Genomic DNA, 25769 nt, shown 5'->3' on the forward strand with positions numbered 1-25769 from the left:
GAGACTTATTGTACCATATAATGAAATAATCTAGAAAAGAATGTGAAAAGCGAGGTGGCAGAATTTGAGGAAGGAATGCAAACCACTTTGCAGAACAGCAAAGATAAGGGTTGACTTTGAGGAACTGCAACAGCACCATGCAAGTCTGAACAATTAAGTGATACACGAAATTTAGCAGAGACAGATACAAAACTGTGCACATCAGAAGTCTCCTTGTCCAGCACTTTTGTCTTTATAAGCATACTGAGAGGACTCTGAGATGACTGCTATCTCTCAAAAATCAAAGTACATTGTACAAAGACCTCAGCTAAGTATTCATAAGTGGACAAACCCCCCTTGTTACTACACCCCTGTGTTAACCTGTAATGCACCAGTATTTTTAACATCCTATGTAGCACTCAGAAGCACAGAGCCACAGAATGTCAAGGACTGGAAGGGACCTCAAAAGATCATCTAGGCCAACCCCCTTTCAGAGCAGGATTCTTCCCCCTTTGCTCTCAGAGTATGTATGTCTCCTGTACATGGCCTAGTTCTGCAGCAGATACTTTCCATGCTACATGCTTCTGCAAAGGAACTCTTCCATTTACTATGTTGTGGTTGCCAAAGGTTGACACAAACAAATGCATTGAAGGAAAACCCATCAAGGGTTATTAAATCTCCAGGCAGTTGTCCTGCAGCAAATCCTTAAGCAAGAATTGTTGACAGCCAGAAGTCTATCCTGGAGAAGCATCACTACACACTTGACTTTTTATTGAACTGCTCCACAGGTGTCCTTGCTTAGCCTCTGTTATAGGCAGGGTGCCAGGCAAAGAGAGCATTGTGACTGACTTTGTGTGGCCTTTCTTGGCATCTGAGTTTCTCTTGCAGTGATGTGAAGAACACATGTGTCCACCCATCTGTAAGTCTGAACTTCCAAAACTGCTTGTTTTTCCTGAACAGCCAACTGACAGCAGTGTATTGGGTATACCAGCTCTTGGCTTTTCATCCCTGACACCTGAAAAAGCTTCCTCCCAGGCACACACACCTGACTGGGATGCACAGCTTACCATTCTGCATCATTCAGGTAAGGCTTCCATTGGGTGCTACCAAGGTGGTCACTGCTTTCTAGTTATGGTCTGCCACGTTGCTGGTGAATGCAAGCATGGCCTGCCAGTCCCCCAAGAAGTGTGTTGATCCATATTGGTCAGCTCTTCACTTCTGTTCCATCTGTGTCTGTTTTATTCAATTTGTGGTTAATGTAATTTAATTTGATTTAATTTTAGTTTAGTTTTATTTTATATCTCTTGAATAGCTGCATCAAGGAAGCAAAGATTTGATGTTTGTATGGCTATGGGCTTGCAAACATTGTGTGCTCTATGTCCAGAAAGGGTGAAACATAATTTGGATGGTATCTGCTATCTTGATCCAGAAGTTAGGAAGGAGACAAGGTTCTCTTGAATATTCCTGTGAGTGAAATTAAGACACAAACAATAAAACTCCCCCACAAACTCAGCCACAAACAAAAAAAAAAAAGGAAAATAAAAGGGGGAGAAAGAGACTACAGACAGACAGAGCAGGCAAGATAATTACCACCCCTCTTTGGCTGGGGGCGGGGGGGAGAGACATTCCTGGGCTGCTGCCTCCAGCCTGAGATGCCCCAGGTCATCTTCCCCCGCCTAAGCTGGCATAGCTCAGGGTTTTGTATTGTTCTTGATTCATTCATTGTAGCTCCACCTGGCCCAGATCCTTGTCACATTCCAGAGGTGACTTCCAGGGGGTCTTCTCAGGTGCTTGCAGGGGTTGGCACTGAGTGGCCTCCACCCCTCTTTGACATCCACTGTCCATCACACCTCCTTGGCAGGTGCTGTCTCAGCGGGCAGAGGTGACACAACAGGTGGGTCATTCAGGATGATCTGATCTTTGTTGAGGCACTTCTCATGTTCTTAATGTGATCATCACGTTCACAAGGTGATTTACATTCAGGAGAGGATTCCCTCCTCTTGGCACAAGTGGATCCTGGCTGTGGCTTTCTCACGCTGAAGCGAGGGAAGTTTTCATTCCAAAATACAGTGTTAGCTTTACTACAAAAGAACCTCTATCTCCAAATTGTGAAAGCTCAACATAGTAAAACTGGGATTCCAGCTTTGGGCTGATGTTAGCCCTTTATTCTTGCAGGTGCAGTTCTAACATATTTCAGTGGCAGAAGTGATGGATCTGTTCACTAGAGAAATTACAAATGAAAACCAGGGAACACCCCCGAAGTGGGAGCATGCAGTTCCTGCAGCCCCTTTGCTTACATTAGCAGATGTTTTCAGGATTGCCTATTAAAGGGAAGTGGAATTTTCCAGGGATGTACCTGGAGGAGACTGCACTGCTGCTCCTATGGAAATATTTAAGCTTTTCAGAGATGCAGGGGAGGATACTTAGACCTGGGAAGTTTGCTTGACAGAAGGGAGAAGCACTGCAATGCTGGTCTGTAGAAACTGCTCTATTATGCCCAGAGGTTATAGTGACCATGCTTGACTACCGAAAAATAAAGTAAGACAAGAGACTATTGTTACATTAGAGCATCTGGGTTAGTTTCTGCCTTTGGTTCGTGGAGAGATGAAAGGTTTAAACCAGAACATGATGATGCTAATAGGATATAAGCGAGACACAAATTGACTAGAAGTAATTTAGCTAGCTGATAGGAATCCTGCTCACTATCCTACTGAAGGCACCAAAGAGATGCTTAGGAAATGAAAGCGTAGCAAATGAAGTGCAAAAGAGACATTAAAGGTGTTGTTCTCCAGAGCTCTCCCTGGAGTGATGCTTTATAGAGGTTGCATCATGTAGTTCTGTCAAGTCATGGTAAGATCCAGAAGGCAAATAGCTGCCTCGATTTTGGAGCAGGTTAACTTTATGTAAGCCTATGGCTTTCTCTGATAACTTTGGTGTCACAAAACCACCAAAGCTTGCCCATCTCAAACAGATGCAATGGGCTTCAGTCCCACCCTTGTCCTGTGCGTGGGTACTAGTTGTTGTAGCAACTAAGGAAAGTTACATTTCTCAGCAGGGAGATGGATCCAGGCTAGAGGAGGAAAGATTTAGATTAGACATTATGAAGTTCTTCTCCATAAAAGTGGTGAGACGTTGGTATGGGTTGCCCAAACTGAAGCCTCATCCCTGGAAGTTTTTAGGGCCAGTCTGGATGTGGCTCTGGACAACCTGATCTAGTGGAACATGTCCCTGGCAAGGGAGTTGGAACTAGATGATCCTTGAGGTCCCTTCCAACCCTGACAATTCTATGATTCTGTGAGATGGGCAAAATACCATTTTACTGCTCAGAGACATCATTTGCACTGATAAGAGGCTTCCTCACCCCAGCACAGTGCCCTCCTCTCCACACACTTCGTGTGGGGTTCAGAAGTCCCAGCAGAGCTGGGGTGGGACCTCTGAGCTTGTCCTCTGCTTGGTGAGTGCCGTTCTCATCATGAGGTATTTGTTCTAACATGAGAGATGTGCGAGGCAGCAATCTTTATCTGATGCATATGAGGGCTTCACTGGGGGAAAGCACAGGATTTGTGTGAAAGGAGCTGTGAGCTTTCATCTGAATTGAAAATCTGCTGACAGCCTGCTGTGTGTTTTGCCTGTCATCTGTCAGGCACAAGGCATTATTAAAACCATTCTTGCATGTGAAAAGCATGAGTGGGGAGAAGCATCCTAGGCAAACACAGCCTTAACCTGGGAATCCAGTGCCAGCCCTGTTGCTAGCAGAGTGCAGCAAAATGCTGCAAAAAGGGATGGTTACAGAGGATGTCAACAGCAGGGCAGACTACAGAGATACTTCCATGGAAACCACTTCATCTGCCTAGTGCATGGTTTTAATAGTGACACAACAGACTCAAAACCTCATGGAGCTGTGTGGGCAGACATTTTGGTCAGCGGCCCCCTTTAGCCTGCTTTCAGCTTTGCAGCCATGAAAGTGTGACTGGATGCCTGGGTGGAGGGGAGGAGAGGTCCCTCCATTCACCAGATTCATTAATTGTACGTAGGATACTAACTCTTAGTCCTCTTGTGGCCTGTGAATCCGACAAATCTCTTGTCCTGACATGAGCTATACCAAAGCTTTATCTGCCTGGTTGTGTGAAGAGGCAAACAGAGCTAATTGTGGCATAGACAGTGAATCCTGCTGCAGCTAACTAGGGCTAGGAAAAGTGCCATTTCATCGTGTCATTCTTTTTAATGAGAAGTAAAATAAGAGCTGATGCAGGAGATCCTGGGCAAGAGAAAGATTTATTATGTAGAAAAACTTCTCCACTTTTCTCCCAATCTATTGTGAGTCATATTTTTGACAGTGGCAGATAAGAAAAGTTGTGGCTGAGGGACTGCAAGTACAAAAGAGAGGCAGATGGACGGGTGTTGGAACATGCTGAACAAACAGCTTACTTCATTTTGTTTATTCTCTTCTAAAGCTCTCAGTCACTGGGGTTTGGGAATGTTACATAAAGCTAAAACCCTTGTGCTAATTCTCCTCTGGTGGCTTGCATCGGATTTCAAATGAATTACAGCTTTGGTCGTGTAGCAGCAACAACAACAATGTGGAAGAAGCATCTCTGCCAAACAAAACTGAACCAAATCATGCATTTCCCTTTATTTTCTTCCTGCAGCAAAAGACCATTTAGCTGCTGCCCTGCTTGTCCTCATTGCACTGAGGACTCAGAAAACAAAACATGAGGCAATTTAACCATGACAGAGTGAGTTATCTCCTGGTTTTGCTGTAAAACCCCGTGGAGCTTTGACTGACAGTCACCTGGTTGTCTACCCACCCCATGTCAGGCTGATCAGACTTTTCAGGCTGCTCCTAAATGCAGGTTGTGATGGTGAAGAAGGTTTTCTGGCGACAATCAACCACGGTTGATGGGTGCTGAGGTGCCCCTGGACCTGTGTGTGACAGCACACCCTGGGCTTCTCTTGTCTTTTGCAGAATACATCCTTATATGTCCTCATACTTAGAAAGACCATTTAAGAACAAAAATTAAAGGCAACTCTTTCCATTCCAGCTATGTAGCAATGTTTTTCTCCCCTCATCAGAGTATTAATGAGGAACAGAAACCAATTAAGAAATACCAGAAGCACTTAAAAAATATGCCATTGCTAGTGCTGCAAAGGGACAGCTTGAAAAGCTTTTGTGCTTTTCCTTTCTGAATAATTGCTGTTAGAATTGATCCTGCTTCTTCCCTGTCCTTCACACAGCAGTCACCTTCACCTTCCCATCTCTCTAGCCTTATGGCTGACAGCAGATGAGCTACTAGCACTGGGTGCTGCTTTTCTCTTGATTTCCCAGAAAATGAACCTAGGCTTTGCAATTGTAGTCTCTGGAAATAGGTATGTGTTAGTAGGCTAAGCTGCCGTGTTGGAGACACACAGTGCTAAAATCTTCAGCAGAGGCAATCCCTTCTGTTTGTTTGACAGGCCCAGTTTTGCCCAAAATCTCTTGGCTTGAAAAAAGTGAAACTTTGCAAATGGAAGTTTGTGCCTGCTGACATCAAATATTGAGTGATGGGGAAAATATGCAGATGCCTTCACCTGGCTTGCCTGGGACACTCAGCTCCCTGATCCTGTGAACTCCACGTGTCACATGCACAGCCTGTGTGGGCATGGGACTGCCAAGCTACCTGAGCTGCTGTGCAAATGCATCCGTGCCCATGAGCTGGTATTAGTCTGTTGGACTGTGTATGTGCATCAGGGGCCAGGTAAGGTTCAGACAGCTCTTGGCCTTCTCTGCTGAGATGTGAAGTGGATGACAACCTGCCCAGTGAGACTTCAGGGACAGAGGGAGCACCAGACAACAGACCATTCTCAGACAGCAGCTCATCTGACTTTAGGGTGACACTATTGTTGTGGAGAGAGGCCTTGCTCTGTGGACCTTGTAATAGAATCACAGAATCAACCAGGTTGGAAGAGACCTCCAAGATCATCCAGTTCAAGCTAGCACCCAGCCCTATCTAATCAACTAGGCCACAGCATTAAATGCCCCATCCACTCTTTTCTCAAGCACCTCCAGGGATGGCAACTCCACCTCCTCCCTGGACAGCCCTTTCCGATGGCAAATCACTCTGTGAAGAACTTCCTCCTAACATCCAGCTTCTACCTCCACTGGCACAACCTGAGACTGTGTCCCCTTGTTCTGTTGCTGTTTGTCTGGGAGAAGAGACTGACCCCCACTTGGCTACAGCCTCCCTTCAGGCAGTTGTAGACAGCAATGAGGTCAACCCTGAACCTCCTCCAGGCTAAACATCCCCAGCTCCCTCAGCCTCTCCTCATCATAGCATGATGTCCATTTGAAAAGTCCAAGGTAATGCAGGGAGAGTGGGAGACTCCTTGAGTGAAGGTCCTTGAGTTGCACTCCCACCAAATAGTGGGACAGCCTATGAGGATATTTCAAGTAGCCTATAGGAGATGCTGAACAAGGGAAGAAGAATCCAAACTTTTGCTTTTAACTAGCCTAGAGGTCTTATTTAATGTTGAAATTTTGTCTTTGTGCTTTTGGAGCCTGCAATTGTGCCTTTGCTTGCTGCCATGGGCTTGGACCCCCCTTTGTCAGCAGTACCTCTGCTTAGGGCTGGAGAGAAGGTGGGCTTGGGAAGAAGGAGAAGAAAAGGATGAATCATGCTCTCTCTCTCTCTCTTTTTTCCTTCTGTCTTGAAATTGGGCTGTTGTGAAGCCAGAATTGTGAAAGAGAACAGGAACAGAAACAGACAGGGGATGGAGAGAAGCTAGAGCCAGGAGGGCTGATTTGCACTCTGCTGTGTCCTTGATTGTCTACATATTTTAAGGGCTTCAAAATTCAGAAATAATTTAGGCTCTTAACTGCTGAATACATGAGATGTACACAGCATCTTGCAATGAAAGTCACTGATTCGTCATAACCTTCTGAGATGTCTTCTCCAGACTTACTCAAGTTTTTATTAGCAAGAGATGTGATAAACTCCCCTCAGAAGCTGAGTCACCCAGTGATTATTTCTAAAAAACCCCAAGCAATCACTCCAGACCCAGCTTATCAGGTGCAGGGTGAATTGGCAGCCACCCTCATTTAGCTGAAGCCAGACTGAAAGCAAAACACAGAATTACTTTACAAGAGGGAGGAAACAGCACTCTGCAGAAAGCAGGGCGCTTGAGAAGGTGAATGTGGGAGACTGTCCAGAGGACAAAGACAGCTGTATCGTCTGGTGGAAAGAGATGCTCTCAAAACACACTCAGGAGAGTAAAATGTGATCAGTGTCTGACTTTCCTTCGTGCTCTGGTCTCTGACCCTGTGTACCTCAGAGCAGCCTGCCTATCAGTCCTGCAGCGCTTATCGCTGCACGCCACACGAGGGAGATGCCAGCAGAGTTACTGGGGTGTGCCCCAAGCAAGCACCAAGGCCATGGCTGTGCTCTAGACATGGCCCTGCTGGCTGAAGTGCTCATACCCTGTACCACCACCCTGCTGCATATCATAGAATGCTAAGTGTTAGAAGGGACATCCACAAATCATCAAGTCCAACCCCTCTGCCAAGCAGGATCACTTAGGGTAGATCACACAGGAAAGTGTCCACACAGGTTTTTAAGATTTCTAGAGAGGGAGACTCCAAAACCTCTCTGGGCAGCCTCTTTCAGGGCTCTGTCACCCTCAGAGTAAAGAAGTTTTTTCTCATGTTGAGATAGCTTTTCCTGTGATTCAGTTTACATCCATTGCCCCTTGTCCTGTCAATGGGTATCAGTGAATAAAAGACTATCTCCATCCCCCTGAAAGCCACCTGGCAGATAGTTGTAGACACTGATAAAGTCTCTTCTCAGTCTTCTCCAGATTAAACAGCCCCAGGTCTCTCAGTCTTTCCTCATAAGAAAGATGCTCCAGTCTGTTAGTCATCCTTGTGGCCCTCCACTGAACTCTCTCCAGGAGTTCCCTGGTCCTCTTGAACTGGGAAACCCAGAGCTGTACACAGTATTCCAGATATGGTCTAACTAGGGCTGACTAGAGGGGTAGGAGAGCCTGCCTTGACCTGCTGGACATGCCCTTCTTAATGCACCCAAGTATACTATTTGCCTCCTAGTCCACCAGGGCACATTGCTGTCTGATGAGTAACTTCTTATCAACCAGGCCTTTGATGTCCTTCTCTGTGGAGCTACTCTTCAGCAGGTCAAACCCTAACCTGTGCTGGTGAATGGTGCTATTCTTTCCCAGGTGCAGGACTTGACACTTATCCTTGCTGAACTTCATTTTGTTTGGTTTTGCCCTGCTGTCCTGTCTGTCCAGGTCTTGCTGACTGGCAGGGGGGTGGTTTGGGAGTTTTTCCCCCACTACAAGATTAGGCAGAGTAACTCAGCTGGCTGGCAGTTAAGGATGGAGTTGCATTTTACAGAGTAGCACAAATTTACAGGCATATGTACACAACGTTTACAGATGCTTACAACTATGCTCAAGTTAGAAGTAATACAGAACTTCAAAATCCCTCACAAACAGCCAGGCTGCCCAGGAGGGCTCCTGACCAACTCCCCTCCTTCCCACCTCCTCTTTTATCTCAGAAGGCTTATGTGCAGGGGTGAGATGCTAAAAAAAATGACAAGAGGTTAGGAGGAGAATGATTAGTTCAGGTTACACAGCAGCAGTCAGAGACTGGGAAACTCTGTTGTTATTTCTTGGGGTTTATATCTGTAAGCCAAACCAATGGGTGCTATAGACATCACTATTATTTTTCTTTTCATAGTCAATGATCTAATTTCTCTCATTGAAACATTCCAATTAGCCTCAAACTAGCACAGGCAGAAAAGACTTCCAGTGTGTCAGCCACTCCTCCCAGTTCTGCATCATCATCAGATTTGCTGAGGGTACAATCTGTGTCTTCATCTATGTTGTTGATAAGTATGTTGAAGGAGACTGGAACTTCTCTCCTTTCCAAAGGGCTCTGCCACCTGAAATCTTCCTGTCAAGCTGCTCATGGGGTCATTTCTACCCTGCTTCAGCCCATATATGCTGGATGAACAGAGACCTGTTTCAAGTGTCTGGGGTACCTACCTCAAAGACTGAATGGGATTAGGGAGCACATGAGGCACTCTGCAGGCAGACTTTGGCAGATAGGTGAATAATTGGAACAATAACTGTTGTCCTAACACCACAGCTACAAAAGGGCACCTCTCCATAGGCTTAGGTGCCATGAGAGTTCACAGTATCACAGTATCACCAAGGTTGGAAGAGATCTCACAGATCATCAAGTCCAACCCTTTACCACAGAGCTCAAGGCCAGACCATGGCACCAAGTGCCACGTCCAATCCTGCCTTGAACAGCCCCAGGGATGGCGACTCCACCACCTCCCCGGGCAGCCCATTCCAGTGTCCAATGACTCTCTCAGGGAAGAACTTTCTCCTCACCTCCAGCCTAAATTTCCCCTGGTGCAGCCTGAGGCTGTGTCCTCTTGTTCTGGTGCTGGCCACCTGAGAGAAGAGAGCAACCTCCTCCTGGCCACAACCACCCCTCAGGTAGTTGTAGACAGCAATAAGGTCTCCCCTAAGCCTCCTCTTCTCCAGGCTAACCAATCCCAGCTCCCTCAGCCTCTCCTCGTAGGGCTGTGCTCAAGGCCTCTCCCCAGCCTCGTTGCCCTTCTCTGGACACGCTCAAGCATCTCAATGTGCCTCCTAAACTGGGGGGCCCAGAACTGAACACAGGACTCAAGGTGAGGTCTAAGCAGTGCAGAGTACAGGGGCAGAATGACCTCCCTGCTCCTGCTGACCACACCATTCCTGATGCAGGCCAGGATGCCACTGGCTCTCTTGGCCACCTGGGCACACTGCTGGCTCATGTTCAGGTGGGTATCAATCAGCACCCCCAGATCCCTCTCTGTCTGGCTGCTCTCCAGCCACTCTGACCCCAGCCTGTATCTCTGCATGGGGTTGTTGTGGCCAAAGTGCAGCACCCTGCACTTGGAGCTATTGAACCCCATCCCATTGGCCTCTGCCCATCTGTCCAGGTGGTCAAGGTCCCACTGCAGAGCCCTTCTGCCCTCCAACCCAGCCACATCTGCCCCCAGCTTAGTGTCATCTGCAAACTTGTTGTTGACAACAGTGATCTCAGGAGGGTCTTAATTCACTGTCACACTGCACCTTGAAAATTTGCTTGACATTGATCTCTGCAAGACAGCTTTTTAAGCTTTCTTTGCTCTGCCAATATAGACAAACGCTCAAAACCACCACTCATCAATTTCATGCTCATCCTGAAGACAGAAGATGTTAGACCAGTTCCTATCTAAGCTAGTGTTCTATGTTGTTTTGCAACTCTATGCTAAAAAACAACCACCCACAGAGCTGTTTGCAAGCTGCATGCAGCTGCTCCATGGCTATAGAGATTTGTGAGCTCTGGTGACATGAATCATTGCAAACACTGCATATTGCTATCATGAACCTGCATAGGGAGCATGCCCAGAGGACTACCTTGTCCTTTTTCAAGTCCACAGTGAAGAGCACAAGTGGACAATGGAGAAGAGATCACAATAATTATCTTAAGCACTCTGAGGTGTGGGTGGTGAGAAAGCTTTTTGGGAGAGTCCATCCTCTGAGCCATAGTAAGCAGCTGTGTGTGTGCATTCCTAACCTGCTGCCAGTATGAAATTCAACACAGCCAGAAAGCACTTGAATGTGCCTGGTCCACCTGCGTGTGTTGACAGAACAGACGAGGCATAGCCAAGCTGCTATACCATACTGTGTACACATACCTGTCTCACAACTGTGGTGGGCTTGCAGCACTCAGCTGTGCAGTCAGTGTTGCTCTACTGGGAAGTGGTTAAGACATTAAGGGCAGGAAGGCGTTTACTGCATTCACTTTCTCATACAGAGCTATGTGGCCCGTTCCTACCAAAACTCAAGGAAGAGCAGTCTCTCGTGTCTGTCAATTTAGCCTTGAGCTCTGGGCTGAATGTGGTTCCTCACCAGCTCCTAGTAGCTTGCTTACAGTTCTGCTCTCACTCTTTGATTTGTGTGTGGAAAGCCTGGGAAAGGACCCTGGCAGGCATCCTCGACATAATTCCACGAACTGCATCTCTAATAATCCATGAAAAGCTTCTGTGAGGATCTCCTCTAATGTATCAAGCAACACTGCTGATTCAAAGCCCATGTATCAAAGCAGGGCCACAAACACAGGAACCCAGAATGCTCCCCAGCATGCCACACAGTGACAGAGCCTGTTTATTGGGTGGAAATTACGAAAGATTGCCATGTGATTGCCAGCACCAGGTGGTGAGCTGAGAATGTTTCTCTTTTAAGAAGACATAAGGACCTTTCAGACAGGGTTTGCTTCCCTTTCCTGCTGCTCATTGCTTTTTCTGTGGCTTCTGTGTAAACAGCACTTGTGGTTCGCATGAAGTTTTGGTGTTTTTTCCTTTGCATTAACCAAGCTGAAAGCTGTGAGCAAGAGCAAGCAGAAGGAGGAACTACTGAATACACACACGAGCTCAGGTAGGGCAAGATTTGTCTGCTTTTTTCTGATGTAGATAAAAATAGTTGCAGTAATTAAAAGACAACTTACTTATATTTCTTACTATCCATACTAAGCTTTCTTTCTATGTGCCAGAAGTTGTGACTTTTGACAAAGTCAGTCTTGGAATCATTTTAGGCAGAAAAAAGGGTGGATTTATGTAACTAGGAGTATTTGCCAGGTGGAAGATAACAATCAAGTTGTGCATCCAGTTGAGTCTCATTTTTTAGCTAGGTGAAGAATGAGTACATGGTTTATGGCAAACTTGGAAAATAAGAGTTGTTAGATTTCAGACTCTTGATTTAAAAAGAAATTGCTGTGCCTGTAGAAAAGTTAATAAAATATTTTGATCAATTTAGTGTTAGTTCTAGAAGCTGTATTCTGTTCCATTTGCTCATGGTAGTGCTGAACCTGAAACACAAATGGAATTCTAGAAAGGAAGCCAATGGGAATCGAAGAGAAGCAATGAGAACTTCTGCTTTTCTCAGCAGTGCAGTGGTAAATGCAAGTGATCTGTACAGCAGCCATATTACAACTTCCTTCCTAGCTGGGCAATGAGCATGAGGCTGTGGTGTCTGGAGTCCTCCCCAGACAAAGGATTACTATGATAGATGCAGGAAGCATTCAGGAAGATCTCTGTACTCATCACTCACCATAACAAAGAGCTGTGTTTTGAACGGGCAGCCTGATTTCCTTGTTAACTTTGTGTAAGCAGAACACCTTATCAACTCTAGGTTCGTGGTAGTCCCTCGTATTACAGTGAATACGGCATGGCAGAGCAGCAGATCCGAGACCAGCAGCATGGAATCAGGGCGTTTCACACGTACACCTTCAGGAGATCTCACATCTACACCTCTAGCAACAACAGCTCCCCTCCACCATACCTCTTCAAAAACAGCATGTCCTTTTGTAGAGTCATGGAATGGTTTGGGTTGGAAGGGACCTTAAAGTTCATCTGGTTTCAAACCCTCTGCTGTGGGTAGGGACCAGGTATGGCATGGAAATCAACCCCAGTGTCTGCTGAGGTGCTAGATAACTTGATTGCCTGCCCTCCACTAGAGCTGGGCGTAGTCCAGAGCTGATGCCTTTCCCAGCAATAATTTCTGTTTTGCCATACAAGGTGGAACATCCATATTAATGTGTGCTAGTTTGAAGCAAGCTGGGATGTTTTGGTAGAAGAACTAGATAACAGGCAGTGAAATGAAAACAATTGATGTCAACTTCTCTCACAGTCTCGCTGAGAGCTCTGGGAAGAAGAAGAAAACTTTCTCCATTTTGCTTCACTTCTGCCTTTGCCTTCAGACCTGGTCACATCTCATTAACCCTGCTCCCACTAACCTTGCTCCTTAACCTCTTGGCTGCACCTCTCTTCTTCCTGAGAACTGGGGTAAGGTTGAGAGGGCCGGGGGGAGGTGTTGGGGTGGTTTGAGAGCCCCTCCTGGGGACTCAGGTTTCTGGGAGGGGAGTTGTGCTTCTGTATTGTTTATCCTTTGTATATTTCTGTATATAATTGTATATAACTGTATATATTGTAAATAGCTGCTTGTAAATTCTGCTAGCTGTAAATAAATTGCTTCATCTATATTCCCAGGGTCCGTCTGAGTTAGCTGGGGCAAATACAAAGTGTGGGGGGGGCGGGGTAACCCCCAAACCATCACATAATGTCACTGCAAGCATTGGTCTCACTTCACCAGCAGGGACTAGTGGTAACACCCTGTGGTCAAATGCAGCAGTTACGTTGCCAGGAACTAGGAGAAAATTGTAACTGTAGGGGATGTGCTGGCAGCTCAGACCGATGTCCACCTAGCCTGGTATTCAATCTCTCATTACAGCAATAGGAAAGGTTGGTTAGAGACAACATGAGAACCTGGTCACCTGCCTGATAAGCTTCTGGAATGTATTCCCCTTGCCTGACTGCTGTCCATGGGTTCTGGGCAGTTCATCCATGTATTGTCCTTGCATTGTCTTATCCTACATGACCCTGCTGAGCCACCTGCCTGCACTACCTGCTGGCAGCAAGCTCCCAGCACTGCCCCTTCTGCACAGAGAAGCACATTCTGTTTTCTCTTTGAAAAGCAGACTCCCAACAACTCTGCCAAGCACCCCAAGTCCCAGTACACTGCAGTACTCTATGAGTAATAGTCTGCATTCACACTATCCACCACCTTCACAAATCTGTAGACTTTGAACACATCCCTCTTCAGCCTTTTCCTTTCTGTAGCAAATAGCCCTTGCTCTGTCTTCTTGATCATTTCACTCGTCCCTCTCTACACCTTCTTTAACTCCATCACCTCTTTTTTGGTGTAGAGACAAGAAATGCTCACTAAGGAGATTTTTCACAAGGTAATGCTCTACTCTGTTCTCCATAGCCTTCTTGATGGTGCTCCTCATTTGGCTGACGTTTTTGCTTACTTCTGCTGCTGCAGCCAATGCAGAAATGATTTCAGTCAATGGCCAGTGATGCTAGTGCCAAGCGTCCCCTCCTAAAGGTATCTGCTAGTTTCAAGTCCATATCATGTAGATGTGCTTTAGATTCTTTTTCTCAGCCTGCATTACCTCACATTAAAATACACTATCACCCATCTGCCAGCCTTTCAGCAAAGCATCTGCCAACCTGGATGTTGGCATCCTCCAGGTTACTGATAATGATATTGGATAAATCTGGTCTGACTATCAAACCCTGGACAATCCCATTGCTGATTCATTAAGACCCACACTTTGCTACTTGCCTTCCAGCCAGCTTTCAGCTCATGTCTTCCAGCTCTCTGGCAACTTAGTTCCTTAAGAAACCCTTGGTGGAGAGCTTTGTCAAAGCTTTGAGAAATCCAACAGTGTAAATGCATATATATCCACACAAAATGACCACTGCCCCCCTGATCAATCAGACTCCCAGCCTTTCAGCAGGTGAGTGGGGCAGCACCTCCCTTTCATGAGACATGCTGTCTCTTTCTCAACAGACTGGCATTTCAATCGGTTCAGAGCCTTTGTTCTTGCACAACATAGCAGAGGCAGAATGTGGTCTCAGCAGTTGGTAGCTCCTAGCACTGAAATGACCTATTCATGGCCCTTGAGCTATCCTCTCAAGCCCCTCTTGTAGGCAAGCCAGTCTCCTGGCACGGTGCCTGATTGTAATGGCAGGTGAAATGCCTCGGCTGGTAGTTTCACATTTGAGATCCTTTGGGATGCCCATATGAATGCCATCTGAACCTGATCACTTATAAGCCTCTCACTTGTCTGGTAGGTTTAATATTTCCTGTGCACACCCCTCAAGTGGAGCTGGCTCCTCTGACCAGTTTGCTGCACAGACTTGGAAATATCCCAGTGTCATTGGCAGGGAAGAGTGAATTTGAGTTTCTCTGATATAGCCTTGATGTCCTTAAGAGATCTTATGCCACCAAGCAACCCTGCCAGGCCCTCAGCAGTCTTTCATTTTTTGGTGGGTTTGCAGACCTTACTCCAGGTGTTCCTCAGTTTTGCTTTTTTTAATGCTTCTAATTTCCTCTCCATATTTGATGTACTGTAATACAGGCTTTCCTTTCCTCTCCATTTGCACCAGCCTTCTGCTTTCTGAGTGGTGATCTTTTCCTCTATCAGGCTTGCTAACTATCTCCTGATGGACATGGGGCTCAGTATTTAGTAAAACACTTATTTCCTTTGGGATTGAGGTTTCTGACACAGTGTTCAATTTTTTGTCAGGTTTTCTAAACAGCCTCCCAAATTATGTAGAATTCTTCCTTTTGGAACTGCTTGTCTGTCCCACAGCACTGCCAAATCTGGATCTACTGTGATTGCCAGTATAGGGTTCCTACCACCAAAGCCTGCTTGAATTAGGACCTGTGCAGCAGCAAAGCCCAAACGTAGACCAGCACTTTATGATGTGGATTTGTTTGCAGGCCTGATCATCCTTGGAAGCAGGCATTTGTTGTGTATGGACATTGTATCTCCTTCTGCTGCAGAATGTTGTCTTTACAAAGGCATCCAAACCCTGCTCTTGCTACCTGCTTTCAGCTTCTGACTCACTCAGCATTTTCTGATAACTGTAATCATCATGAGGAGGAGTTGGGTAGTGCATTCCTAATCCTATACTTTTAGTATTAGAGTGTGGATGTCTGCCCACAAGAACTCTGCAGTGCTTCTCCTTAGCCATAATGTTTTTATGCCATTGGAAACCATATAGTCCTTCATGCACAGTGCTGCTCCTCCACTATCATGGTAAAGCTGGCAGCATGGCAACACAAGCTCCCATTGATTATCCTCTCTCTAGCAAGCCTCTGAGGTTCCCCTTGCACCAGGGCTGCTGCCTCCTGCCAAGCCTTCCACTTTTGCTGCCTCATTGTTTGCTCAGAGCACGCGAGCAGAATTACCTGTGAGATTTGCTTGTGATCAGTCACTCAGGGCAGCATGTGGCAGCTGAATGGATTTGCAGGCAGCCAGATTTGCCCTCCCTAGTTATTGCAACTGGGTTTGTATTTCCCTCCTGGCCTTGTCACTGGTGCATTGGCTGTCAGTTCATTGCCCTCACAGGTCTCACAAATTCAGCCCACTTATATTCTCATGCCCATGATCTCTGCTGTTTCTTCTAATTAAATGTTCTGCAAACCTTTCAGTCTGCAGTGCTAGTAGCCTGGCTCTGCTCTGATGGTGCAGTCTCCTGTTTCTGTATCTCTTGCCTTTAGCCCAAAAGATCCCTCAGTTGCTTACACATCTAAATTTACCCTCTCTGCTGTTTCATCCTTACAGTGAAAATCTGTGTCTGAGCTGAACTTCTGTCTCACCTCATAGCTGAGCCCCGTAGGTCTCACCATCATCCCTGGTGCCTACAATGCCTACAGATACCACCAGATCCTCTCCTAAACCCCCATGTGGTCTCCACAGACATCTCATGAGGTCTGCTCCCTGAGCACACTTTGCTCCTGCCGAGCTGCTCTTGCCCTGGGACAGTCAGCCTTGTCCTTCCATGTCCTCATCCCCTTGCCTTACACGTGGGCACAAATGCTGTCCCAGGAAGGCAGCCATAGACTTTGCATGACAGAGTTCATGCCATAGTCTCCAGTTGATGCTGCTAGTCTGCCACCTGCATACTCAGTTAAAAATCTGATAGTTTTAAGGAACTTCTGTTAGTTTAGTATTTCCTCAGATTAAACAAATCTCCTCTTACTTTTCTGCTATCAGATTTCCTCCTGGTTTGTGCTGCCATTACTTTAGGGTATTAGATTCACCTTAGGCAAGGAATGTCTTTCTGTTATCCCCTTACACACACAAGCCAAGCCAAATATTTGTTCTTGGTAAATAGCAAAATATTTGTTCTTAATAAGTAAATATATGTAATTTATAATAAAAAAGCAAATATTTTTGTGTGAAATCTAAACTAATCAAACTGTAAATGTTTTTAAAAGACTTCACAGAGGTAAAGAGAAATCTCCACCTAAGCTCTACATCTAACTCATTAGGACAGCAGTTACTTCAGGGAAGCCTCCTTTTTTCTTGCTTAGCTGATGTGCTCCCTCTGTCCTGTCAGAGTGGTTGTCAGAGCGGTTGTCAGAGCCTCAGGACACATCAGCTGGTTCTGTTTGATATCTTCCATCAGGGAAACCCATATATAGAAAGAGATCTCCTGCCAGGGAATCTCAATCAGAGAAGTCTTGCAGTACCACTTCATGTCGAGGTGGAACTCCCTGTGTTTCAGTTTGTACGAGTTGCCTCCTGCCCTATCACAAGACACCATTGAAAAGAGACTGTCACCTTCTTCTTGACCTCACACTTCAAATATTTATAAACATTAATAAGACCCCTCTCCTCCTCCTCCTCTTTTCCAGACTAAACAGCCTCAGGTCTCAGCCTTTACAGATATGACATGTTCCAGTCCCTTAATCACTCTCATGCCCTTCTTGACTGCAAGGGCACATTATTGTGCCATGGGTAACTTTTTGTCCACCAGGACTCCAAGGTCCTTCTCCATGTAGCTGCTTTCCAGTAGGTCAACCTCTGTGCTTGCAGCACTGCCCCCAGGATGCAGATACTCAAGGGCTTTTCATTGACTGAATTTTTACTGCCCTAATCCTATATTTCAGTAGATAGCATCAGGCTACCAGCCATCACTTATTATAGAATCACAGAATCAACCAGGTTGGAAGAGACCTCCAAGATCATCCACTCCAACCTAGCACCCAGCCCTGGCCTATCAACCAGACCATGGCACTAAGTGCCTCATCCAGGCTTTTCTTGAACACCTCCAGGGACGGTGACTCCACCACCTCCCTGGGCAGCCCATTCCAATGCCAATCACTCTCTCTGACAACAACTTCCTCCTAACATCCAGCCCAGACCTCCCCTGGCACAACTTGAGACTGTGTCCCCTTGTTCTCTTGCTGGCTGTGTGGGAGAAGAGACCAACCCCACCTGGTTACAGCCTCCCTTCAGGTAGTTGTAGACAGCAATGAGGTCCTCCCTGAGCCTCCTCTTCTTCAGAGAAAACACCCCCAGCTCCCTCAGCCTCTCCTCAGAGGGCTGTGGTCCAGCCCCCTCACCAGCTTCATCACCCTTCTCTGGACATGTTCCAGCACCTCAACATCTCTCTTGAACTGAGGAGCCCAGAACTGGACACAGCACTCAAGATGTAGCCTGACCAGTGCTGAGTACAGGGGCAGAATAACCTCCCTTGTCCTACTGGCCACACTGCTCCTGAGCCAGGCCAGGATGCCTCGTTTATAGCATACTGGGAATATGACACTGGGTAACTGTGAGTCCAGGGCACCCAAACCTAGAACCCACTTTTCCCCCAGCGAGATTCCACCTGTGCAAATAAATTCATTTCAAATTGTGAAGCCAGAGAGGTCCAGAGTAAGAGATATGGCACAGCCATGTACCATCCACCCATTATCACTGTCCCTGAGACAAATTAAAAGCTTCTTTTTCAGGCATTTAGAAATGCTCTGTTCTGATTTTTAAGCTAAAATTTTCCATGCTCCATGTCTAGAATAGGTTGGTAAATACAGAAAGAATTGCTTCCACTATTAAGCAACAATACTGAATGCTTACTTTGAAAATACTACTAGCTGCAGGTCAGCTGAAAGAAGAAGTGAGGAGTTCAAAAAGGATAGACTCTAATGAGAAAAAAATAACTATTTAGAGTGCTTTAGTGATGAGTGGTTTTGGTGTGATTGAATTATAGCCTTGCAGGAGGGAAAATGTCACTCTCTGTGAACACAGCCCATTTTCTTACACGGCATTTTCATTAGGGCTGCAAATGTGGGCTTCCCTGACTGTATATGTAGATGGCTGATGCAGAGCAGCTGAGTATGAAAGAGGTTGAGAAAGTGACAAAGAATGAAGCAAGAGCCTCACAAAGAGGTAGAGAAAGCCATCAGAAATTAAAAGAGACAGAAGAAATACCTTGTAAAGAGGAGAGAGTTGAAAAAGGAACCATGCACATCTAGCACAGTGGTTATGTGGTGTTTAAGGTTAAAATGTCCTTAATTTGGACATTCTTGCCTGTATCAGTGTGCCTCTGGTATTGCTCAGGAAAGCTCAGTGACATTCTGCTGACAACATGCCAGAAAAGTTCCACTACTTCCAAAAGGCAAATTCAAGTCTTTTGACTTTTCATCTGAATTTGAAATGCAGACTTACCAGAGTGGATGGCAATTCCTTTTCCTGATCAGGTTTTGATGTTTCCATGGTAGGTAACTGAAGACTCAAACACTCTGTGCTACGAAATGTCTGACAGCAAGTTGGCTCATTCTGCAGAGAGGAGATGAGAGAATTGCCTTTAAAACATACACATAACACCCAACTTTTAAAGGCAGCATTTTCATAGGCTGAGATAACATCCCACTGCTGTAATGCTGAAACTGCCTCGAGATGACTTGAGGGTTTATACCTTAAGATGAGCATACCCTGGGACATCACAAGTAGTAACTCATTAATGAACCTTTATTTTCCATTGACCTCTGCATCTCATCATTTCTGCACTCAGCAAATAGCTTATTTCCTCCCTGGCCTGTAACCCAGCACTCATACTGCTTCTTTTCATTTTGGCAGAAAGACAGAGAGCCCAGCTCCAGACTATGAACACTTCTGAGATGGCACTAGATAACAACTTCACTAACAGCTCCTTCAACTGTGCAATTGACAACTTCAAGCAAGCTGTTTATCCCATCATGTATCTCTTTATCTTCTTCCTGGGTGCTGTTGGAAATGGCTTCTCCATTTATGTTTTCTTCCAGCCTTCACAGAGGAAGACCTCAGTCAACATTTACATGCAGAACTTGGCTGTTTCGGATCTCATGTTTGTGAGCACTTTGCCCTTTCGGGCCACGTATTTCCTGTTGGGATCACATTGGATATTTGGTGACATTGCCTGCAGGATCATGACTTACACCTTGTATGTGAACATGTACTGCAGCATCTACTTCCTTACTGTGCTCAGCATGGTTCGGTTTGTAGCCATTGTCTACCCGTTCAAACACTGGAAGTTAACCAACGTGAAGTATGCCAGGATAACATGTGCAGCCATATGGATCTTTGTTCTCGGAGCCTCCAGCCCCCTGTTATGCAAGGAAGTGGCTGGATACAGTACCCCAGCCAAGTGCTTGGACCTGCACCCCTCCAAGTCACACAGCCTCCTCGTGATGAACAGCTTTGTCCTCGTCGTGGGCTTCATTCTGCCCTTTTGCACAATCATTGTCTGCTATGTCTTCGCGATCAAAGCATTGCTCAGGTCCAAGACTCCACAGAACAAAAAGATGGTCTCTCACAAGAAGGCACTGTTAACCATCATCATCACTCTGATCCTCTTCCTCATCTGTTTCCTGCCATATCACATACTGCGAACCATCCACCTGGTGCGCAGCAGCTGCAGCCAGGCCAACCTGCCCATGCACAAAGCTCTGGTAGTCACTCTCTGCCTTGCTGCCATGAACAGCTGCCTCGATCCAATCCTTTATTACTTTGCTGCTGAAAATTTCAAAGCAAGAATCAGAAACTTGTCCTGCAGGTAGCTGATGAAGAATTGCAAAATTGCATGTAAACAGTCCTGATGGAACCACACCACTCAATGACAGAGGCTATATGGTGATAGCCAGCTGAAAGAAATGCTGCTCAGTGCTAGGCATCTCTGGAGCAGGAACGTCTGGGAGAGAGTTCACTGGGGATGGCTAAAACCAAAGTAGGATGGTCAGAGTTCAGATGTCTAGGTGTGATCGTTGGTCCTCTTCTATTTAGCAGCGTAGATACATCTTTAGTGTTCAATCTCTCCAGGACAAGGGACTGGAAGAGATTTACTTTGCTACTAGAGTCCATGTATTGAATTTCATTTAATTTCATTTCACAACACTCAACCAGTGACTCAGTGCTCATCTGACCATCTCAATGCCTGTCTGAACCTCTCTGTGTCCCATTTGCCTGTGTATACAGAGGTGCATGCTTCAGATGCCCTGATACTGAACAGAGACACAGCATCCTGCCACTTCCCTTTGCAAACACCTACCAAAGATTTGCACATTACAGAAATGGAAAGCATCACTGCTACTTTATACTGAGGCTGACAAATAAAGCAGGCAGAGAGCCAAACAGGACACAGCACAGGCTCAGGCTGTTCAGAAAGCCTTAACATTATTTTCCACTCTGAGGAAGCCATCAAGGTATTTTGCTTAACATTTTACTGATTGTCAAGTAAAATAACAATTTCAAGCAAATGGCATCGGTGTGGATTGCTGTGAGGAAGATGACTGCCGGCAGTGAGGGCAGGATGTGAGGGCATGTAGCCTGAAGCTCTTCATGTGGGTGCAATTCCTTCAAAGTCCTTGCAGTGCTTGTTTCTACACTCTGTGTTGCTAGCTGCCATGCAGGGGTCCAAAGACAAGCTTGAAAAATTATTTTGGTTCTAACAGGTAGCTTAGGAGTTGTTTCCTTTGCACAGGTACACTTGTCTGACATTAAACTGCTGCCCAAAACATCTGTGCTACCTCCTACCTGCTCAACTTAAGAGTTGCATGTACTCCATAACAGTCACAGAACTGTTTGACATCAGAAACTTACCAATGCAGTGGGGGGGCACTAACCCATACAGGAACTAAGAAGGAAAGTTGGGTGGCAAAGGAGGAGGAGGAGAGGGGCTGTTTCAGAAAGCAACAGGCAGCTACACCTGTGTGTGCTTTGGAAGAGCTCACCAAACAGCTGCCTGCATTTTAAGTATTTTCTTAAATACCTTTGCTAAAGACACAGCTGCTTGCAATTCAATGAAAACAGGCTCCAAATTCACTTTGACCACCTTTAGAAGTGTTTGGGTTGGTTTTTTTTTAATGACTTAATTTTTTAATACAAAAGACAAGAAGTTTTGTTGTGTTTTCCAACAATCCAGCCTGTCCCAGGCTAACAGAACTGCTGACAGCCTCCCTCCCTGAAACACCCACCTACAGGAAGGTTTCTGTCAGTGAAGGTACTTTCACAGTGCTCTGGGCTGTTTTGGAGAAAGCACTCCATAAACTGAACTCCTGCTCCCATGTAAAAATAACTGCAGCCAGCTATTTGCAGCTCTTCTCTGAAATATGGAGAAAACAAATCATTGCTGGCCAGGTGAAAAAGAACTTGGCAAAACACCAGCAGAATGATTTTTTTTTCCCTTGGCCACCTAAGAGTTATGTGCACTTGATGAGTCAATCCATTTGGAATACTTTCTGCTGCTTTTGAGGTCAGCACAGAATTTTATCATAAGCCTTCACTGAAGTTCATGCTCCAAATCCTTATTCCAATAATTCAGTTGACATAGCTGCGAGCTGACCTAACGATGCCATGTGAACTCCTGCAGTGCTTGTTTTCATGCTGCTGAAGGAAAAGTGAACTGCTGGCTTGGATGGGAATGGGATTCAGATGACAGCCTGGGCAAAGAGATAGCAGACAAATAAGTGGAAGGAAAGGGGAAAAGTCTTTTTCCATGATTTTCCCCTGCCATGAGTGGACCTGAGCAGGAATGAGTGACAATCTTGGAGCCTCTAATGAGATACTGAGCACCTTAAATACTACAAGGGAACAGGAAAACTTAGCTGCAGTCTTGGATTTTTTTTCCTGTATCCATACAATGCACCCTATTATCAGATAATTTTGCACCTAAAAGACAGCTGTAGCTCACTTATGAGATCACTTCTCTTTTACTGACCATACTACATCTTTGTTAGCAGTTGAATTAGCTGTCAAACTTGTGTTTTAATAAACTAGATTTAGTAGTGGCTGAAGATGTGTGTTTTATTGATTGCACAGCTAACAAGGGATCTCCTCAGAGTGCAGGGAGAGAAAGACCAAGAAACAGATATTGAGTTTCTGTAAGTGGACTATCACTTCACAAGAGAGAAATGTCTTTGGAAGTGTGAGTGTGCCCTGCTGCCTTCTTCATAGAATCAACCAGGTTGGAAGAGACCTCCAGCACCCAGCCCTATCCAGTCAGCTAGATCATGGCACTAAGTGCCTCATCCAGGCTTTGCTTCAACACCTCCAGGGATGGTGACTCCACCACCTCCCTGGGCAGCCCATTCCAATGCCAATCACTCTCTCTGGCAAGAACTTCCTCCTAACATCCAGCCTGTACTTCCCCCAGCACAACTTGAGACTGTATTCATCAGTAAAATAGTGGGGAACATTGTTCAAAATTTGGGCTGCAGATAAAGGAATAGTTTTTGTGGGTGTTGTGTTTGTGGGTTTTTGTTTGATTGGTTTTTTTTTCTATCCTTGTTGTTGTTTCAATAATTATGATTTGCTTGCAAAAGGATTCAAGACCATTCTTGTTAAGGAACCTCACATGCAGCTCTAAAAACATTTACATAACATGCCCTGATCCCATTTAGTGCCATTTCTTCATTTGATACCCTTGCATGTCTATTCATGCAGTGTGTGTGGAAGTGTCACAGTAAAAAAGGTAGTAAAAAAAGACACCATATTTAATCTGGAAAATAAAGCTCCTGAGCTCCTGACAGTTAAATTACTAGCAATTCCTCTAGGTCCCTCAAGAGACCAAAACTGTTTTGATTTGTTTCCTCAGTTTTTCCAGGAGGCAAAATCTAACAATAGCTGCACACATAGAAAGTTAAGCCAACAAGTTTTGAGCTCAAAGAGGACATAAGCACAGGAAATGAAGTCTTTAAGTGACTGATCCTCCCGAGCAACAACAACTGTTCTATCTTCATATGCATGCTTTCCTGTCTTCCAGGAAACTCCTGGTATTCCTCACTCTTCACATTTGCTGAGGAGAGCACATACAGCATCTAACCAAGGCTTTCCAAACAGCAAGAGCAGTGCCAGAGCCTTTCAGAGAAAGCAGCAGAAAGCAAGCAGCTTATGAAACCACCAAGAGACAGCAATATCTCTGTTTCAGAAATTCATCTGGTTTAAACTAGCACACCTGGAAGGAGCACAAGAACTTGCAGAGGAGCATACCCATGTTGCTTGGACTGTGTCTCACAGCCAAGAGGTTTTTCATGTTCCATACTTGGTACATTTGGTGGGGTTTAATTTCTGGCTTGCAGAAGGCATTATCATTGCTGTCAGATGCTGCTATAACAGACTTGCCTTCAGAGGGCCATCCTGATTCCTCATTTTTCAGTACATGTTTATTAGCCTTGGATTTTATGACTGGTATCCAGTAATTAAAGGCAGCAGAAAAAAATTAGAGTACCTTGTTGTGGTTTAACCCTGGCCTGTAAATAAGCATCTCACAGCTACTCACTCACTCCTACTCCAGTTGGATAGGGGAGGGAACTGGAAGGGTAAAAATTGTGGGTTTAAATAAAGACAGTTTACTAGGTAAGCAAAAGCTGTGTGCACAAGCAAATTCCACCGGTGGACAGCTACTCCCACGCTCCTGCTGGCCACACAGTTCCTGATTCAGGCCAGGATGTCGTTGGCCTTCTTGGCCACCTGAGCACACTGCTGACTGGTGTTCATCTGGCTGTGAGCCAGCCCCCAGGGTCCTTTTCTGACTGGCAGCTTTCCAGGCACTCTCCCTGAAGCCTGCAGCATTGCATGGGGTTGTTGTGGCCCCAGAGCAGAACCCAGCACTTGGCCCTGTTAAACCTCATACAACTGACCTCAGACCATTGATCCAACTTGCCCAGGTATTGCCCCAGTTTAAAGCTATTGCCCCTCACCCTATCTCTACAAGCCTTTCTAACAGTCCCTCCCCAGCCTTCCTGCAGGTCTCCTTCAGACATTGAAATGCTGTTGTAAGGTCTCCCTGGAACCTTTTCTTCTCCAGGCTGAACAGCCCAGATTCTCTCAACCTGTCTCATAGAAAAGGTTCTTCTCTGATTATCTTCATGGCACTTCTCTGGACCCTCTCCAGCAGATCTATGTCCTTCTTGTGTTAGAGGCCCCAGAGCTGGACACAACAGAGTGGTAGAATCACATCCCTTGGCCTGCTGGCCACCCTTAGAATCATAGAATCAACCAGATTGGAAGAGACCTCCAAGCTCATGCAGTCCAGCCTATCACCCAGCCCTACCCAGTCACCTAGACCATGGCACCAAGTGCCTCATCCAGTCTTTTCTTTTCTTCTTCCCTTCACTGCATCCGTCTCTAATTCTTATCCATAAGCAAGGGAATTTGTATTTCAAGTTTCATCAGTACTCCACTCTGGCCTGTGGTGGTAGGCAAAACCTTTGAGGTGCTGTATTTTTTAAGAAGCTGACAGGCTGTCTATGTTTAACACACATGAAAGCCATGTGGAAGAGTTTTCAGATCTCTCTGCTGACAGCTGTGAAGTGAAGAACAGGCGTTTGGTCTGATGTTGATGTAGTAAAGCAGTGTTCCTTGCCCTGTGGTGTGCAGACCAGTGGGTGCCATAGATCCTTCTAAAAGGCCCCACTGTGCAAGAAGAAACACCAGATCTGCTGTCAGTCAGATTAAATGTGCTACTGGGGGGTTCACACTTCCAGAGGAAAGCAGAAAGCTGTCACAAAGCATAATTTTCAAGTGTGGACATGTCACTTCCCCAGATGACAGTGTCTCTGTTCCATGCACACACTACCTATGTGTAAAGAAGCGTGTAAAGGCAGCGAGGCCAAGCATCAGATGCTGGGGAATCTGGTGCCAGCTCCGGAGAGCACTGCCTGGGCGAGCAGGAAAAAGAAAGACCTAACAAAACTTCAAACTCTTCAACATCACACTGAAGAAAGTAACGGGATGCTACTGAAATATTAAGGACCTTAAAGCTACTCTCCCTCCCATCAGGAGCAATGTTCTCAATTACAGCTAATTTATCATTGTGGAAGGTGTCAGGAGAACTCCAATTTTTAAAGCAGAATGAAGCGATGAA

The 25769-nt window shown here is 45.7% G+C and overlaps 1 protein-coding gene and 1 long non-coding RNA gene across 3 annotated transcripts in view; one reads left to right on the forward strand and one right to left on the reverse strand.

Annotated features, from left to right (window-relative positions):
* Window positions 1-206: 206 nt before the first annotated feature.
* The window catches only part of LOC135192552 (uncharacterized), a 31960-nt gene continuing 6397 nt past the window's right edge, over window positions 207-25769 (reverse strand). The window contains exons 2-3 of one of the 2 annotated variants that reach the window (XR_010309008.1): window positions 19097-19207; window positions 207-2015 (exon numbers count right to left, since the gene is read on the reverse strand). This is a non-coding gene — a long non-coding RNA (uncharacterized LOC135192552). Of the gene's footprint in view, window positions 2016-11193; window positions 11395-19096; window positions 19208-25769 lie in introns of those variants that run through there. The other variant, XR_010309009.1, reaches the window with a different exon arrangement.
* On the forward strand, window positions 19531-21211 carry CYSLTR2 (cysteinyl leukotriene receptor 2). The gene has a single exon (XM_064175773.1). The coding sequence runs from the start codon at window positions 19534-19536 to the stop codon at window positions 20464-20466; it is 933 nt and encodes a 310-aa protein (XP_064031843.1). The 5' UTR covers window positions 19531-19533; the 3' UTR covers window positions 20467-21211.

This window comes from Pogoniulus pusillus, chromosome 3 (genome assembly GCF_015220805.1).
Source record: "Pogoniulus pusillus isolate bPogPus1 chromosome 3, bPogPus1.pri, whole genome shotgun sequence".
Taxonomy (NCBI): Eukaryota; Metazoa; Chordata; class Aves; order Piciformes; family Lybiidae; genus Pogoniulus; species Pogoniulus pusillus.

What these genes read in the sequence shown, in the direction of transcription:
- CYSLTR2 (XM_064175773.1), top strand. Translation starts at nt 19,534, where the DNA reads ATGAACACTTCTGAGATGGCACTAGATAACAACTTCACTAACAGCTCC.